This window comes from Martes martes (assembly GCF_963455335.1).
Source record: "Martes martes genome assembly, chromosome: X".
Classification (NCBI taxonomy): Eukaryota; Metazoa; Chordata; class Mammalia; order Carnivora; family Mustelidae; genus Martes; species Martes martes.
This window is the reverse complement of record NC_137897.1, coordinates 109,319,977-109,337,676: the sequence shown is the minus strand read 5'-3', so window position 1 is coordinate 109,337,676 and position 17,700 is coordinate 109,319,977. Positions and strand designations below refer to the sequence as shown.

General features: G+C 44.5%; 1 protein-coding gene across 1 annotated transcript in view; it reads right to left on the bottom strand.

Moving 5' to 3' along the window:
• Positions 1-16,191, bottom strand: part of F9 (coagulation factor IX) — a 32,449-nt gene extending 16,258 nt beyond the window's left edge. The window contains exons 1-4 of the mRNA XM_080795879.1: positions 15,897-16,191; positions 10,429-10,592; positions 10,216-10,240; positions 5,240-5,353 (exon numbers count right to left, since the gene is read on the bottom strand). Coding sequence (XP_080652005.1) covers positions 5,240-5,353; positions 10,216-10,240; positions 10,429-10,592; positions 15,897-15,984 — 391 coding nt within the window. The 5' untranslated portion in view covers positions 15,985-16,191. The remainder of the gene's footprint in view (positions 1-5,239; positions 5,354-10,215; positions 10,241-10,428; positions 10,593-15,896) is intronic.
• Between the last annotated feature and the right edge of the window lie 1,509 nt (positions 16,192-17,700).

The window sequence follows — 17,700 nt, the reverse complement described above, 5'->3', positions numbered from 1 at the left end:
ATGAAATCAGGTCCCTTAAGGGGGCTAAATGCCAAACACATTATGTGTGGGCACTGATGAGCGTTCTAGTGGCCCACATTTTCTTTACTTTCCGGTATGATCTCCCTTATTAACATGAAGTGGTGTTCTTTGTCTCTTGTGATCCTTTTTGTCTTGGATTCTATTTTGCCTGATGTTAAGATCGCTTGCTTCACCAGTTTCTTTTTGTTACCATTTACCTGAAGATCTTTTTACATCCCTTTATTTTAGCCTCCTGGTGTAATTTTATTCTAGGTACCTCTTTTGTCAACAGCATACAGTTGGATTTTTAACTCCAGACTGAAAATTGCCATTAACCCCGGTTCACATTAACTCTGACTTCTGATCTATTTGGTTCATTCCTGCCATCTTATTTTGTATTTTTTAATGACTGTGTTTTCCCTTTGTTTCTCATGTGCGGTCTCGATAACAGGAGGTAGCATGGTTCAGGGCTGGCCAGCAGAGACCTGCTGAGTTAAGAGAAACAGGGCTCTGTCTGCCCTTGGGCCTGTTTCTGTCTCTAGAGCAGCACAGGGACACCATGGAGAGGAGATGCCGTCCCCCTCACCTAGCTGTTCAACAGCAGTACCACTTTCAAGAGAAACGCTCACTTGTCAGTGTAGTAAGAACACGGAAGGTTTGAAAGAGTGTGACTCTTAGACACCTGCTGTGTTCCTTAGTTCCTCAGTTCCTCCCAGCCACACGGTGTCTTTGCTGGCACTGTGGCCATCCGCTCTGCATCTGACTTCTGACTCAAACAGGTGCAGCCTTGGGTTGCCTCGGCTTCTGTCTGCACTGTGTGCCTCTCCCCTCTGACCTTGGTGCTTCCCTGTTGATGCTGAAGCATGGGATGTCGCGTCCCCCGTGCAGCAGCCTGGGCGAGTACAGCTTGGAGATGTGTGTGTGGGGTGGGGGGAGTTAACGGGCCCTGGGCTAAACTTCTGACCACTGGGAGACACAAATTCTTTCACTATCTCCCCTCCCAGAGGGACTGTCCTGAGGCCAGTTCCTGTGGCTCCTTGGGAAACAGTCTCGGGAGATCCAGCAATCAGTTGCAGACGAGGAGAGATGACTCCTTCTATGATCAGTTCTCCTCTCCTCAACTGCCTCACACCCCTGTCCCTTACTTTTGCTCTCTAGGATTGCACAACCTTGTAAATAAGTTCGAGTCACAGACTCTTTTTTCCCTCCCCGGGGGAATCCAGGCTAACAGAGTGACTACATGGTTTTGGAGAATATTATGGATTTTTGAGTGTCAGATCTCAATTTTCAAATTCTATTTTACACAGACTAACATCGGTTAATGTAATAATTTGCTCATGTTCCTTACTGTTACTTCAGGAGTTAAGGGGAGGCAAATCAACTGTTGCCAGGTAGGCAAAGGAACCTCCCTGAGCTTTAACCTGTGCTGCCAATAATCTGCTAAGGGCGTGATCCAAAAAGATGGCACTTGGTCCTTCGTATTTATTTTTAAAAGACCTTTCTCCTTACTCATGGTGATTACATCCCTGGCTCTTTTCATGTTATTGGCTATCACTTTGTTGTTACAAAGCAATACTAAAGTGTTCAGCCGGAGCAGATACCACCTGTAGAAGATGTTCAGTCGATATGAGATTGTGGTCAGTTACCAGAGGCAGGTGGTAGGTGCAGCCTGCTGGGGTTCAGGGCACGTGCCGTGGGAATGACTAAACTCAGGGTGCTTTTCCCAATACCGATTTTGTGTCCTTGGCTAAGTTAGGAGACCTGTCTGTCATTTTCCTCATTCGTCATTTTTCTCCCTGGTTTGGGTTACGTGTGCAGTGGAAAATATTGCCGTGCAGTCAGCAGTCTTTTGCTCTCAGAGAAAGGACTCGAAATTCTGGAAGTAGAATAGTAGCACACGGGGTTTCATGGGGGAGGTCCGTAACCCAGGATCTAAGGAACAGTCATTATGGGACTCATTTATCAGTGTTTTATCGAGCATTTAAATGTCTGGCACTGTGTTGGGTGTGGGTTCTCCCTGGTCCCAAGGCCGGTCTCTGTGCCTGGAATATCTGTTGAGCCTCTCAAAGCATCTGCTCTTTTTTCTCTTCATGTTAGCCCAAACACCTCTTTCTAATTCCGCTCAGGCCTACTACCAAAGTTATCCTGTTCTGCTTTCTTCCCTCATATATCCAGTCATGTGAACACCAAAGCTCAGACAAAAGATGTTCTATTTGACCAGCTTACCATAGAATATGCTGGTATTCAGCTAAGCTCGAGATATTTTCTTTTCTCCAGTCTACAGCAATACTCAGTAAATAAGAGTGTGATGTCTACAACAATGTGTCAGCAAAGTGTAAAAAGTGTTTATGTGCTTGTGATTTTTTCTGTGGGTAGATGCCTCTTGTACTCTTTAGACGGGACAGGAATGACCCACGTTCTTACAGACCTTGATCTGTCTGGCAAGGTCTCAGACCTGATGTGTAAATGGGGACCCACAGCGGTCATTAGTCTAACCATAGGGACACAGGAGCCAATCCGTTGTTACTCTTTTAACTGGAGAACAGGCCTTTTTTTCTCCAAGACAAGGGTGAGGCGAGAAATTTGGGGCATTGACGCTCTGTAAACTGTGTCGTCTAGCAGCCTTTGAGGTCAGTCTGCTGATCACTTTGAAGCAACAGCTTACATGGGAGTTTGTACACGCTTCTGCTTTCCCCTTGTCTGAGATTTTCGGAGAATTCCCACTTTGTCTCTGAACTAACTGCACCAAGAGGATTTTTCTCAACCTGGATCAGGGAGGCTGGGGGAGAGCGAGGCTCTCTAGAGGCCAGATACAGTGGTCAACAGCAGAGCCCTTCCCAGACCAAAGTGTGTGGAACCTGAGGTCGCTGTCGACTCACTTCCGCTGTGTGCCCCACAGCCTCGCACGGGGAGCCAACCCTGTTATAGAAATTCTCTGCTTATATTACATTCCTCGGGGCAATTCTCCTCCATTAGAGCGTCTTCATTTAAACTAAGGACATTTAGAAATATTTAAGGCTCGACACTATTTTTAAACAATTGCTCCTAATTTTATTTCATTTTACTTATTTTTTTAAAAGTAAGTTCTGCGCCCACCGTGGGGCTTGAACTCACAACACTCTACCCACTGAGCCCGCCAGGTGCCTCGCTAAACACTATTTTCATTTACGCTCTACTACAATGTGCCCTTGGTTTTGAACTGAGACTAATTGAGGTAATTCATTCCCTCAGCTCCAATGGCTATGTTATTTAAGCTGATAATGAGTAACGACTCCAAAGATTTCCCTCGGTTTTCATAATAGCAGGATCAGATTTATCTACGGAAATCTGAATTTGAAATTGGAACCTTCCAGATGGAAGTAGCACTGCAGAGATCTTGCACGAGTTACCACACCCACAGGACAGGCAACAGAGGTGCTGGTTTGCCCCCATGCTGGGAAATCTAAGGGAATGGGGGTCCGAGCCGGGGGTACCGGTTCACCCACCTGTATCCATTGTTTTCTTTCTTTTTAAATGTTATTACACTGCCACCTTTTCCTTTTGTTATCTTCTATTCTCTTTTTATCTTTTAGCTCTCAAAGGGAGATGATCAATGGGGTCCTCTTTAGTCCCCAAAAGATTTCTGAACAACATTACAGGTGACGTTTTTCTTTCTCTGTAGGACGGCTGCCGCTGCTGAGTTTCATTTTGTTTTATGCCTCTTACATCTGTGTCGGGTGGATTGTTGGAAAGTCTTAATATATAGAGTCCTGCCAGTTTTCTACTCTTTGCCCTTAGTCAGGTAGCCTGTGCTGTTAAATTCTTTCCCTAGAATTGCATCTCCATTCATCCGGAGTTTCAGGAGAGAGAGAGAGAGAGAGAGAGACTCTGTCATTAGCATGGTGTGCCTTTCACAACCATAATACCAGTAATCTTGCATCCAGAAATAATAAGCAAGTAGGAGAAGGACTTGGGGATTTACTGCTCCAATTGCCAAAATCCCGGGGGGGAGAATATTCTAGGCTATGAGGAGGGAAGAGGCACCATGCTCCTAAATTTGCTGTGTAACTTTTTCAGTGTAATCCACATAGTGAAATGCAGGAATGAGCTCTGATTTTTGTCAACAAATTTAACATGGGAAGTGGTTATTGTGTGCAGAGAAGTGCCTGTTTGATGGAGAATTGGCCTCGCCATTTCTCAGTTCTATATTTCACTGATTTCCACTGCCTATGTTGATAGCGATTTAGTCCTGAGTTCAAACAATTTTATGGGTTCAGTTTTCTTTGCATTTTGTGGATAGAAGTGTGGGTTTTGGTCAGACCAACTGAAGTTCAGGTTCAGGCTCAACCATTGATAGCCTCTGTGATTTTGAGCTGTCTGAGCTATATAATTTCTTCATCTGCAAAGAATGGAGCCAATGATGGTACTGAAGGCCTACGGTTCTACTGAGAATTAATAAATGAGGGGAGCGTCATTATCCCTTAGTATTAGCTGCCATATATTAATTACTGTTGCTCTTACTGTGGTTTCTTGAACTCATCCAAGAAACTAGGACTGCAGATCAAAGGAATGTTCATAAGCTTGGAAAGTATATGCTTTACATGGTGCAATATTATTCAGCCTTTTGAAAAAAAGAAACCCTGTCCTGTGCAACAGCACGGATGAACCTGGAGTGTATTATACTCAAGGGAACAAGCCAGTCACAGAAGGACAAACACTGCATGATTCTACTTATTTGAGGTGTCGAAAATAGGCAGACACATAGAAACAGAGAACACAGTTGTGCTTGCCAGGGGCTGAGGGAAGGAGAAATTGGGGAGCTGCTGTTCAGCCGGTACAAACTAAGTTATGCAAGATGTAGGCCTTCTAGAGAGGTGCTGTACTGTAAGCTTCAACATTTGTTACAAATACAGATCTCCTGGGGCACCTGGGTGGCTCAGTAAGCTAAGCGTCTGCCTTTGACTCAGGTCCTGATCTCAGGGTCTTGGGATCCAGCCCTGCATGGGGCTCCCTGCTCAGCAGGGAGTCCGCTTCTCCCTTTCCCTCTGCCCCTCCCCTTGCTCGTGTTCTCCTTCTGTCTCTCAAGTAAATAAAATCTTTTAAAAAAAAAAAGAGCATAGATCTCCTGTTAAGTGTCCTTTACCACATTAAGAATATGTTTTTAAGAGAAAATTATGATACATAAATATTGCACTTTCCGATTTCATCTGGTTCCACAGGAAAATATGGAACCACGAGTAATCAAAAAGTGGTTACTTACCTACTTCACAGTTCTTTCCTTCAAATCCAACTTGACACCAGCACTCGTAGGAATTGATGTCATCTTTGCATATGCCGCCATTTAAACATGGATTGGACTCACATTGATCTCCGTCTTTGAGATAGGTTAAGAAAGTTGAATTAGCAAATCAGGTGCTTCGAATGCCTCTGTGCACAGACTTCTAGGGAGGGGAGCCTGATTTTCGGGTCAGAACTGCTGACGCTGCTGCTTGGGGGTTGCCCCCATCTTCCTGAATTTCCAAGAACAACCCAAACAGAGGTTCTTAGGCTACTACTGTCCTAGGAAGTTGCTCTGAGGAAGGCAGTTTATGCAACCAAGGGAAGAGGAAGAGAGAGAACAAAGTCCGAGGTTAGACGTGGACTGTATGTGCCTGGGGGAAAAGGGTTTGCATTCCTTTCTTCGAGAACGATGACAAGTTGGTTCTAAACCAAATCCCAGCGCTTCATCAGTTGGTAACTCTGTGTCATGCAGGGCCCACTACGGCAGGTCTTGCAGAACACGCGAGCTGGGGAGCACGTGGTACTTCGCCTCAGAGAACTGGCAGCCTCAGCTCAGAGCAAATGCCTCTACTTCCTTCCGGTATCATTTAACTTTTTTGAAGTATAGTATGCAGTCATGGTTTGAGACAATGGGAGAGCCGCCAGAAGCGTCTCTCCCTGCTAAAAGAGACTCTGCTGTCTCTGACTTAGGTCCCAAATGGTCTAGGTAAAGTGAGAAGCAACTTTTCTTTTTAAAAAAAAATTTTTGGCTGGGTGATGGACATTGGGGAGGGCATGTGCTATGGTGAGTGCTGTGAAATGTGTAAGCCTGATGATTCACACACCTGTGTCCCTGGGGCAAAATAATACATTATATGTTAATTTAAAAATTGTACTTTTATATTTAATCTGCAAAATAATACATTATATGTTAATGAAAATTGTTTTTAAAGTTGTAGTTTTTACAATTTTATTTTTAAAAATTTTTATTTTTATATTTTATTTGCCAAATAATACATTATATGTTAATAAAAATTGTTTTTAAAGTTGTAATTTTTAAAATTTTATTTTTTAAAAATTTTATTTTTATATTTAATCTGCAAAATAATACATTATGTGGTAATGAAAATTGTTTTTAAAGTTGTAGTTTTTATTTTATTTTTATTTTTTTAAAGACTTTTTTAAAAAGATTTTATTTATTTGATATATATAGAGAGATCACAAGTAGATAGAGAGGCAGGCAGAGAGAGAGGGGGAAGCAGGCTCCCCGCTGAGCAGAGAGCCCAATGTGGGGCTCGATCCCAGGACCCTAAGATCATGACCTGAGCCGAAGGCAGAGGCTTAACCCACTGAGCCACCCAGGTGCCCCGTAAAGTTGTAGTTTTTAAAATTTATTTTATTTTAAAAAATTTTGAAAAGTTTTAATTTTAATTCCTGTTAGTTGACAATACACTGTTATATTAGTTTCAGGTGAGAACCCACTTTTCCCACAAACAATTGAAAAGGAAAAGGTTCTGAAGATCTGCTTTATTTATGTACAAATTGGCTGTATTTCCTCTCTGCCTTTCCTGAAGTTTCTGTATTCACAGAGTTCTTGAGAGCCTTAGAAGACACCTGTGGTGGGAAACCATGAGGAAGGAACAGGCAAGAGGGGAAGGGTCAGGACGAGAAGGGAAGCTTTGAGTCTGGTTTCTGAAAGCCCCTGCCCCATCCATACTTCTAAGGAAGCTGCTGGAGAAAGGGATGAATAGACCCAGAAGGGAGCCGGGTACACACTTGGAGCTAAAAGAAACAGCCCTGAAGACAAAGTAAGAGCTAGGACAGCAAGAGTAAGAGGTCAAGATGGCCTAGCAATGAAAGAAAGAGAAAAGGGGAAATGAAAGAGAAATCTCTAATTCTCGGTCCTACTTTGGAGCAAACCTTCCCCTTCCCCCTTCCAGCGGGGAGGTTGCTCGTAGGAGGGGAAGGCGCGGCTCACCTGTCACCCTCGGTCAGTAGGACGCGTCTAGCTCCTGTTGACTGAGGGCTCCTATCCGTTTCTCAGAAATAGTCCCTCCCTGGAAAATCTGCTTGCCATAAAGACTAGACCTTGTCCCCTCTGCCCCTTGATCCACTGTGCTTTTGCCCACATAGTTCAATTTGTTCCAATTCTACGAAAACAAAATACGTTATCTCTGGTTTATTATTATTGATGTTCAAACTGGTCTAAAAAACGAGCTACATTTGCACTTTATATTATAGACCAACGGATCTGAATTATTTAGGATGTTTCACTGAAAGGGTCTGGGCTTGCAGCCAGCTACACAGCAACTCATTTGCTGAGACATAGCTTTAAAACGAGTGTCATTTTATCCCACATTTGGTCCTCCTTTGGGTGCTTCTGTGTGTGTACTTTGGGCTCAGGCGAAGCCACCGACAGTAGGGGTCAAAGACAACAAGGGACAAGGCCTTGTCAAGTGAGAGCTTCCGGTTGTTGTTTAATGAGTAACAGCCCCCGGATCCGAAGGCTGGGACAGGTGATGGTGAGAGCAAGGGCTCGCTCTTTCGAGAACTTGGGTTCCCTTCTGGGCTCTGTGACTCCCCAACTGGATGACCTTTGGCAAGTCTTTGAGCCTCCCTAAGCCTCCGTGTCCCCCGTAAACTGAGGTTGATAATGCTCCGCTCGCTGGGCTGGTGTGCGGCTGAAATAGGGCAGGCGCTCTGTAAAGCGCCAAGAGCTTGACGGCCGCTGGCTCATGTGCCTGGACGATCTTTCTTTCTTCAACCAGGCCATTGATAGTAGAGGATAAGGCGTGTGTGAGGGGCATGCACCCGGCAGTATGTGAAAACCCACAGGGTAAGAAACACCATCAGCTCTTTTGGGGTGGTTAGGAAACTCGGCTGCAGCTGAAAAGAGGCAGGGAGCTATTTTGTTTTTGCTTCTTTGTTCTGGTTTTTGGAGGATGAAGCAGTAGTGACTGAATCATGCCCCTGAGGTTTCTGAGATATCTTTACCCCGGATGCGGTAAACAACATGGCCTTTGACCCAGATGGCAGGGGCTCAGCTTCCAAATACAGTGCTTAGGGGGTTCTGACCAACCCCTGCTGGAGAGTGGGGTGGGCAACGAAGGGGTCATGGGAATTTAAATACAGCCCGGAGTTTGTGGAGGGGGGTGGGGAAGTAGAAATTGATTTGCTTTAAAAATCTATCACAGGGGGCACCTGACTGGCTCAAGTCGGTGGCGTGTGTGACTTCTGACGTCGGGGCTGTGGGTTCAAGCCCCGCGTTGGAAGTAGAGATTACTTAAAAAGAAAATCTTAAAAAAATCACAAGATTTAGAGATTATACTGAGTGAAATAAGTCAAACAGAGAGAGTCAAGTATCATATGGTTTCACTTATTTGTGGAGCATAACAAATAATATAGAGGACAAGGGGAGATGGAGAGGAGAAGGGAGTTGAGGGAAATTGGAAGGGGAGGTGAACCATGAGAGACTATGGACTCTGAAAAACAACCTGAGGGTTTTGAAGGGGCGGGGGGTGGGAGGGTGGGGGAACCAGGTGGTGGGTATTGGGGAGGGCACTGATTGCATGGAGCACTGGGTGTGGCGAAAAAACAATGAATACTGTTACGCTGAAAATAAATAAAAAATTTAATTAAAAAAAATCACAAGATTTAAGGTTTTAAATGTAGTGGGAATAAGGACTAAAAAAACTCATTTGGACTAACTGCAGGGGACTACCTGAGGAGAGCATTGGCCTGGTAGCCTGCATTCCTAAAAGTAAGGAAAGGCCGAGAAAGTAAATGTAATGGAGTGGACTTCATCCTCCCTCAGGAGTTAAAAACAGAAGTGGAGAAATTGAGTTACTGGAGTATGAACAAGTTCCAGAATCGCAAGTGGAACCTAGCACTGGATCTCCAATTGCTGGAACTCAGTGAATTTGCTGTCTAGGTTCTGTCCATGCGCATGGTCTCGCATAAGCCAACCTCGGGAACGGCTGCTGCCTCAATATCCTGCTGCTGGATTTTACATTAGTTTCAAAGCTCAGCTGTCATGGAAGTTTTGACTTTTCCTCCTTTTGGTCAATTCATTCAACAAATATTGACTCAGTGCTTCTGGACCAGGTAGTGTTCGAGGTACTGTTTACATCAATAAAACACCTGAACACCCCTGCCAGTGTGAAGCTTGAATTCTAATGAGGTGGGGAAAATAGATGATAAATAGTGGAAGTAAGAAGGTTTATTATATGTTACCTCCGCTGGTGAAAAGGGCTGTGAAAAATAGGAGAGGAGGTTGTGGTACCTCGGTGACGCGGTTATGGGGAGGCGGGTTGAAGTACTAACAGGTAAGCAAGATAGGTAGGCTTCACTGAGATGGTGACATTTGGGGGAAGAGCTGAAGGAGGGGAGGGAGCGAGCCTAGGGGAACTTGGAAGAGGAGCATTCCAAGCTCAAGGAACAGTCAGGTCAGAGACCAAAGCGGAAGCAGGCCTGGAGTGTGCCGGGAGCAGCAGGGAGGCCAAGATGGCTGCCCCCTGTCCTCCCCCCACAGCCTCCCTCCCCGCCCCTGCCCTGCATGTGAGGAGGAGAACAGGAGGAGAGAGTCTGAGGGCCAGAACAGTCGTGGAGGGCCTCGTAGGCCATCATAAGGCGGAGGACTTCTAAGCAATAAACATTTAAGTCAGTCAGCATTTTCACGTTCTCTACTCAAGACTGAAAATTCTCAAACTCAGTCTCCAGGTGCACTCATCTCAGTTCCTTCCTTCCAGCTGCGTAGGGTGTGACAATGTCTTCTTGAAGCCCTAGGGAGGAGGAAGCCTATCTGCCCGCTGATAGCCCCTGCGCCTGCATAAACCTGTCCTATATCACCATTCAGTCTTGGGTAAAGGAGTCGCACCATTTTCACAGAGTTTAATATATTGTCTGTTTATACAGAGAAACAATACATAATTCCCAAATGTTTCCTATACAAGCTAGAGGAAAAAATTAATTGCTTACCAACATATTGCTTCCAAAATTCAGTCTATGAAGAGAAAGAGGACAAGTTAGTGGTAGTACTCAAAATATTTTGGGTTCGATTCCTTCCCTTTATAACATTTGTCATACATATATATGGTTAGATATTTTTAAATTCCAAAGAGAAGTTTCTTTTTTTCTTTAGTTTTCTGTACTTTCCTCTGTGTCTGAAGAATATTATGTGGAAATACTCACGGTTTTTTCAGTGTTTTCAAAAACTTCTCGAGCTTCTTCAAAACTACACTTTTCTTCTATACATTCTCTCTCAAGGTTCCCTTGCACGAACTCTTCCAGTTTACCTGAATTATACCTCTTTGGCCGATTCAGAATTTTGGTGGCATTTTCGTGGTCAAGAAAAACTGAAATCCCAAAGAACGATTCTTTAGGTTTGGGAAAAAGAAAACATCATGAAAACTAAATACATCTCTCAAGAAAGGCTTTGTTTTTAATCCAAGTAATCCCTAAACCAATTTATCTTTGGGGCACGGAGCCAAAATCTGTGATGTCCTCCTGGTACTGTATACACACGGAGATTTAGGAATTAAAATTCAATATGGCATTTAGTCAAGAGAGTTCCAGTAATGAAAGGTCAGATTCTCAGTCGTATTTGAGTTTACTTTGGATGAGAAAGAAAGTTCTCAAATAAGCAGTTAACTTTATACTTTGTCATCATTTGCAAATAGCTAATTGCAGACCCTTGCAAGGTGACCCATGACCCCAGCTGAGCTGTGTTCTCAGGACGCGGTTGCCCAAATGACTTCCCAACAAATTTCTCTTGGAAGAACAGAAGCCTAATAACGGCGGTCCAGCTGCAAACACAACCTCAGTGTCTGTCCGTAGATGTTAGAGAAAAACCACTGCATTAATTTGTTTATCTTCAGACTCACAACACCTTCGGTTGGCATGTGTTAAGGGAATGCAGGTGACCGAAGTCTTTCTCTGGGATTTAGGATGTGACTGACTCGAGCTGTGACTGCCTAGCCTTCAGGGACGCTCCTGATTCTCTCCTTCCCTCCCTCTCTCCCCACATTCAAATCTAACACACACACACACACACACACACACACACACACTCACACTCACACTCTCTCTATATATATGTATGTATATCTATATAGATAGATAGCTATAGATATATAGATAGATAGCTATAGATATATCTATCTAGGTAGATATTGAAAACGTATCTATCTCTATAATTAATAACAGGAACTCGGGAAGTTGCTGGAGTTGTTCCTTTCATCAGGGGACTATCTGGTACGATCTCAACAGGACCAGGTGCTTAGAAGATGAAGTTTCCAGGCATTTTGGGACTGCTTTCTCATGAATTCAAAAAAAAGAAGGAGAGGAAGAGGAAGAAGAGGAAAAGGAGGAAGAAGAAGAAGAAGAAGGAGGGGGAGGGGGACTGTATTCCCTTCTTTTCATTGCAGCTGTTCACTTTATGGAGGGGGTTTGAGTCCCCTGACAACCTCGCTTTGCCCTTGCTCTGCGAGTCCCCTTGGACTTCACTTTTTTTTTTTTTTTTGGAATTTAGTTTAGACTTTTTCTCTCCAATTCTTGACAACTTTCTCCATTCCCTTCACGCTGTCCTCTGTGCTGCAGTAACCCGCGGTGCCAACCGCTGGGTCCGTGTGGCCATCTGCCGCTGAGCACTGTGGGAGAAAACCACCAAGCTGCACAGGGATACCGTCACACAGGGATGCCACCCTGCCAGGCCCTCCTCTCTGCTTGGCCCTGGGCAGCCCGACGATGGCATCTACGCCTGCCCCCAGTTACAGTGTGACCGAGTGGAGAAATGGGGGTTTGCAGTCAGATCAGACACACCTGGGTTTGAATAACACATTTGCCACCTGTTGGCTGTGAGGCGTCAGGCAAGTGACAAAATCTCTGGAGCTTAACTTGGTCAAACGCAAAATGGGTCTAACAGTGGCATATAATAAGAATATCTACCTCACAGTGGTCGCAACAGGGTCCGTGAGATAGTACGTGTCCACGGTACATGGTGTACGCTGCTTCTCTCTCTCTCTCTCCCGGCCCCCCTCATGCTGGCCCGACTTCCTGTTTCTCAGTTCCCTCTAACGCCTTCATACTAGTGCCTTCATACTCCATTCTAGTGCTTTTCCTGTGGCTCTTTCCCTTCTCTACTCCCATCCACATAATGAAATGACTATTGTCAGTCAGGATCAGCGATGACTTCCTAAAGATCACTGGGAGTTTGTGCACTTGGTGACCGCTCTGAAACATTTCCAGTGCTTGATCTCTCCCCGCCCCTCCACGGTACTCTTTCCATGAAGTCACTCTACTGGCTTCTCTCTGCTCTCTTATTATTTATCCGTCACTTGAACCAGTGCCTTCCCCTTTGCCTGCCCCCTTCAGAGTTCAGAGTTCCCTCAGGTTCCTGCCTCAGCCCGGTCACGCCATAGCCTTGACCAGGGTGAGGTAGACAAGGCATCTAGAGAACAAAACGTGAGGAGACCCTGTGTCTCAGTGAGTGCAGGCAAGTACAGTTACCCTCTAGGGACCTGTTTGCCTCCCCCTAGGCCGGCCCTGACTCTCTCAACGCCGGTTTCTGAGGGCTCGCTACAGCCGGGCCTGTGCCAGCCGCCATGTTCTCCGTGCTCACTTCCGGGACCCTCACGCACACCGTGGGAGCTGCCCTTTCTACAGCAGTGGGTTCCAAATATCTGCCTCTGGCCAGATCTCTCTTCTGAATTCCAGACCCTCTTTCCAGCTCCCCCACTGCGCATTGTCCTGTGATGAATCAGAGCTGATGTTGCTCTAATGCCTCCGAAGGGCTGGACCCTGTGCTCAGTGCTTTGGGGACATTATTTCATTCCATCCTCACAGCAGTCCCATGAGATAGGGACTGTCATCTCATTGTAAATCAGAGGAATGGAGCTTCGGAGGGGTGAAGTCCCGTGGCCCAGGTAACACACTGAAGTGGCAGAGCCGGGATTTCGATGTTGGCGGTCAGACTGCACAGCCCGTGCTCAGAGGTACGATGCTGTGTCCTGTAATCACATCAGATGCCCAGGACGCACCCTCCACGCTTCTCTGAACCTGTTCCCCGTCCACACCCACATGGTGTCAGTGGCGGCGGGGGTGGGGGTGACAGGGACTAAAGGGTACGCGTACCAGGATGAGCGGTGAGTAATGTATCCCATCGTTGAGTCACTCACTATGTTGTACCCCCCAAAACGAATATAACACGGTATGCTGCCCATACTGGAATTGAAATAAAAAAAAGAATGTTGCCAAACTGAGCATTCTCAATCAGCCATCAGTGCTATTCACATTTATGCTTCTGATGACCCAGTAATCGGGTTCTGTTGTCCAAGCTCCTTCACTGCGGAAGTTCATTATCTGATGACCTGACCCTGTCTTGCTATCCTACCTCGCTTGTCATATTTAATCTTCAAAACCTACTGCGTTCCTGAAAGACCTCACATTCTTTGTGGATCTGGATTTTTTAAAAAAGATTTTATTTATTTATTTGACAGAGAGCGAGAGAGGGAACACAAGCAGGGGAGTCGGAGAGGGAGAAATACGCTACGCATGGAGCAGGAAGCCCAATGCAGGGCTCGATCCCAGGACCCTGGGATCATGACCTGAGCCGAAGGCAGATGCTTAACGCTGAGCCACCCAGGCGCCCCTGGATCTGGATCTTTGTACACATGTGATTCTCTCTGTGTGTAATGCCCTAGATCAGACATTTAAGGAGGGGGACCTACTCATCTTTTAGGACCCAGCCCAAGATACTGTCTGTCAAGTGTTTTCCCAGTTAACATATTCCTTTCTCTGTGGTCTTTTAGCACCTGGCACACATTTTGTCACCTTGAAATCTCTCACTTGACTTCGTGGTGCTTTAGGTCAAAGAGGGAGTCTGGCTTATCCCTATGCCCTGATACCTCACCCCAGCACCTGGCCCCATAGTAGTCGCTCGGTTTTGTCAAGTTTTGTAAAGTGTATGGACCGGAGTCATCTTTCATTCGTTCATTTCATGCATTCATTCGGAACGAAAGACACCTCAGCCCATACACCTTATAAAACTGAATGGTTTCACAGACAGTTTTGATTTCAAAATTCTAAACAGATGCAAATAATACCTGAGGACAGCAGTCATGAAAATGTAACATCTCTGAAAAGCATTCATAGAAATAGCTTTTAGAAGCCAGTGACCGTTGAGGAGCGGAAGAGAATGCTGCACGGGTGCTGACTATCCTGACAGAAATTCCCCTGGCTCTCTCCACAAGGGCCCGTTATCTCTGACCACAGTGACTCCACAATGACACTGCCTTTCTCCTCAGTATTGTCTGAGGGTCATAGATTTAGCCTCTCTTCGGGTTTATCTCTTCTAGCCATTATTTCCCCGGCACTGAAATCCTAGACCCTCTCCCCCCACCCCCACCGTATCTTTCCTTTTCCCCAACGTCTGAGGTCTTCAAGGGAGCAGCAGCCCTCTTGAAACATCCATTATCTCACCACTTATCCTGAAGGAAGGGCTTGCATCTTTTGTCCTCCTGGGTCTCACACGGATGAGATATGTGTAAAGACTTAGCTTTATGTCCTATTTTGTGAAATTTCCAGCTAAATTTCTTTATTTCTCCACTCTACCCACTTGGCTAGTTTGATTTAACCTTTGCATTCTCAGATCATCATTTCTGCATTTCAGTCTGACATCATGTCTGGAATGGGAAACACGGGGCCAGTCTGCTTTCCGGGGACCCTTAGGGTTGGCACCCCTGATCCCGGTGCTGTCAGCCACTAGATTTGATTATAGTAGGTTGACAAGGAAGGGTGATAAATGCTTCCTGTGAGAACACACTGTTTGCCTAAATGGGGTAATTTCCTCCCTGTGTGCCTGCCTTTGGAAAATGCATAAAGTCACTGAAGTTGTGAAAAAAACCAAATGATACACATCGCATTAACTAAGTTCCTACTCCTTATGTCGATTCTTGGGTTTGTTTTGCTCAAGTGAGTATTGGATTTCCCCATGTATTAACTCTGCTATGTTTAGAATCAGAAACAAAATAATTTTTCCTAATTCATGAAAAACTTTAGGGATAAGTAACTACTTAGTAATGAAAAGTTTGTTGTAAATAAAACTTAAAATCGTAGGTGTATGATTTTAGGGATATTTAAAATTAGAGGCTTGCCTCATTACATAGTTGTAAAATTTTGAAACACATCAGATACCTTAAAATCAAACTGTGTGTGTAAATAAAGCCATCGTTTGTGGCTTTAGTGTGATGCATCCCATTTTGATTTCAAAGTGGTGAGTTAAAAAACAAACAAACCCAAAATGACAGAGTTAATGTCTTCTTCGTAGTCTGCTGTTTCCTGGTTGAAACTTTTTCCCACTCTTATTTTTCTTTACCCCAGGAGGTGACTGTTTCCTAAGCAGAACTATGTTGTCAAATCACAAGCCTAACAGTGTCCATTAAAAAAAAAAGTACCCTAAGCATTGTAGATCTATTTAGTTTTAACAGTTAAGAAGACACAGCTACCAGAAAGCCAGTATTTGCCAGCCCACATGCTGACAACTAGAATCTTAAATGTTGCTGTCAAATCCTGTAATCCTTACTTAGTGGAGAAGATAGCGCCAGACATTTCTATATCTAAAAGACAAGCACGCTCAATGTATCTTTAAAAAGGAAACAAACCTGTACATTCAGCACTGAGTAGATATCCTAAAAGGCAGATGGTGACGAGGCCCGGTGATTCTGCCATGATCCTGTGCAGGCACTGCATAACCTTTGCTGACGAATTGTGCAAGTAGTAAGGTTGACCAGTTGTTCCAAAGTACAAGCTGAGCTGTATTTACTTCTGGGAAACAACGTGCATCTCCCTCAGTGGGTCTTTGGGCTATTTCCAGTGACCTCTTGGGTGAAGTGAAGAGTATAGGCAGTGTTCGTCTTTAAAACTTCACCTCTCATTCCATGGGCTTCTGTCACTGTGGCTGATTGGAGGCTGAAGCAGGAAGTGACACATCATCAGAACGGGGTCGGGGGGAGGTGTATAATGACAGCTGCTGTGGCAGCAGAATTCCTCAGTGGGATCCATTTTTGACTTTGTCAGGGAGCACTAAGGTCATATAGTTTAACAGTAAAGAGACAAGGGTTCCTGGGTGGCTCAGTCCGTTAAGTCTCCAACTCTTGGTTTTGGCTTAGGTCGCGATCTCAGGGTTGTGGGGTGGAGCCCCACGTTGGGCTCCACGCTCAGCGCAGAGTCGGCTTGAGATTCTCTCTCCCTCTCCCTGTGCCCCTCCCTCCACTAGCATTCTTTCTGAAATAAATAAATAAATAAATAAATCTTTAAACAAAAGAGGAAAGAGACAGAACAAAGTCATTTGGTTCTACCTTAAAACATTCCCTGTGCTTACCTACATTTAATCACCTGGTGGATCCTTCATGTTCCTCTTCAGAAAGAGCTTATCAACTTTCTGGTGCCACTTACCCATAGAATGAAATGTGAGGACCCTGTCTTGGTACATATGTATGTATGTATGTATGTGTGCTGTCATAACTCATTGTGTTTTAATTTGTATTTCCCCAACAGCTAATGATGTTGAATACCTTACAGTTTGCTGACTCTCTGTATATCCTCTTGAGTGAAATGTATGTCCATGTTTTTTGTCTATTTTCCAATAAGACTCGTATTTTACCATTCGATTTTAGCGCTTTAAAAAAAATATTATAGCTATGAATCCTTTCTCAGATACATGGTTTGCAAATACTGTCTCCAAGACCGTAGCTTATCTTTTCGTCCTCGTAACTGAGTCACATAGCGAAAGTTTTAGATTTGGACGCAGTTCAATTTATCCTTTTATAAAAACTTTTATTTGTTTATTTAGCATGCATGTGAGCTGGGGGAGGAGCAAAGGGTGACAGAGAGAATCTCAAGCAGACAACACACTGAGTGCTGAGCCTGACACGGGGCTTGAACTCATGGCCCCAAGATCATGACCTGAGCCTAAATCAAGAGTCAGGCACTTAATCAACTGAGCCACCCAAGTGCCCCTCAGTTTATCATTTTTTAATCATGCCTTGATGTCCATATTTAGAACTCTTCCACTAACGCTAGTCTGGAAGCTTTTTCCCATCTAAAAAATATTTTATAGTTTCACATTTTAGATTTATTCTGGTGTGCCATTTTGAGTTAATTTTTATAAGGTATGAGGTTTAGATTGATTTTCTTTTTGGCCTGTGGATGTCTAATTCCTCTAGCACCATTTATTAAAAAGATAATCCTTGCTCTGTTGAATTGCTTGTGCAGTTTTTTCCACAAATCAGCTGAGTGTATTGGTTTGGGTATATTTCCAGGTTTCCTCTTCTGTTCCGTTGCTGCATGTGTTTATCCCTCTGCCAACCCCACACTGCCTTGATTGCTGTAAGCTTTTATATCAGGTAGAGTGATTTCTCCCACTTTAATATTTTGTGGCAAGATTATTTGGGGGGGTTACCATGT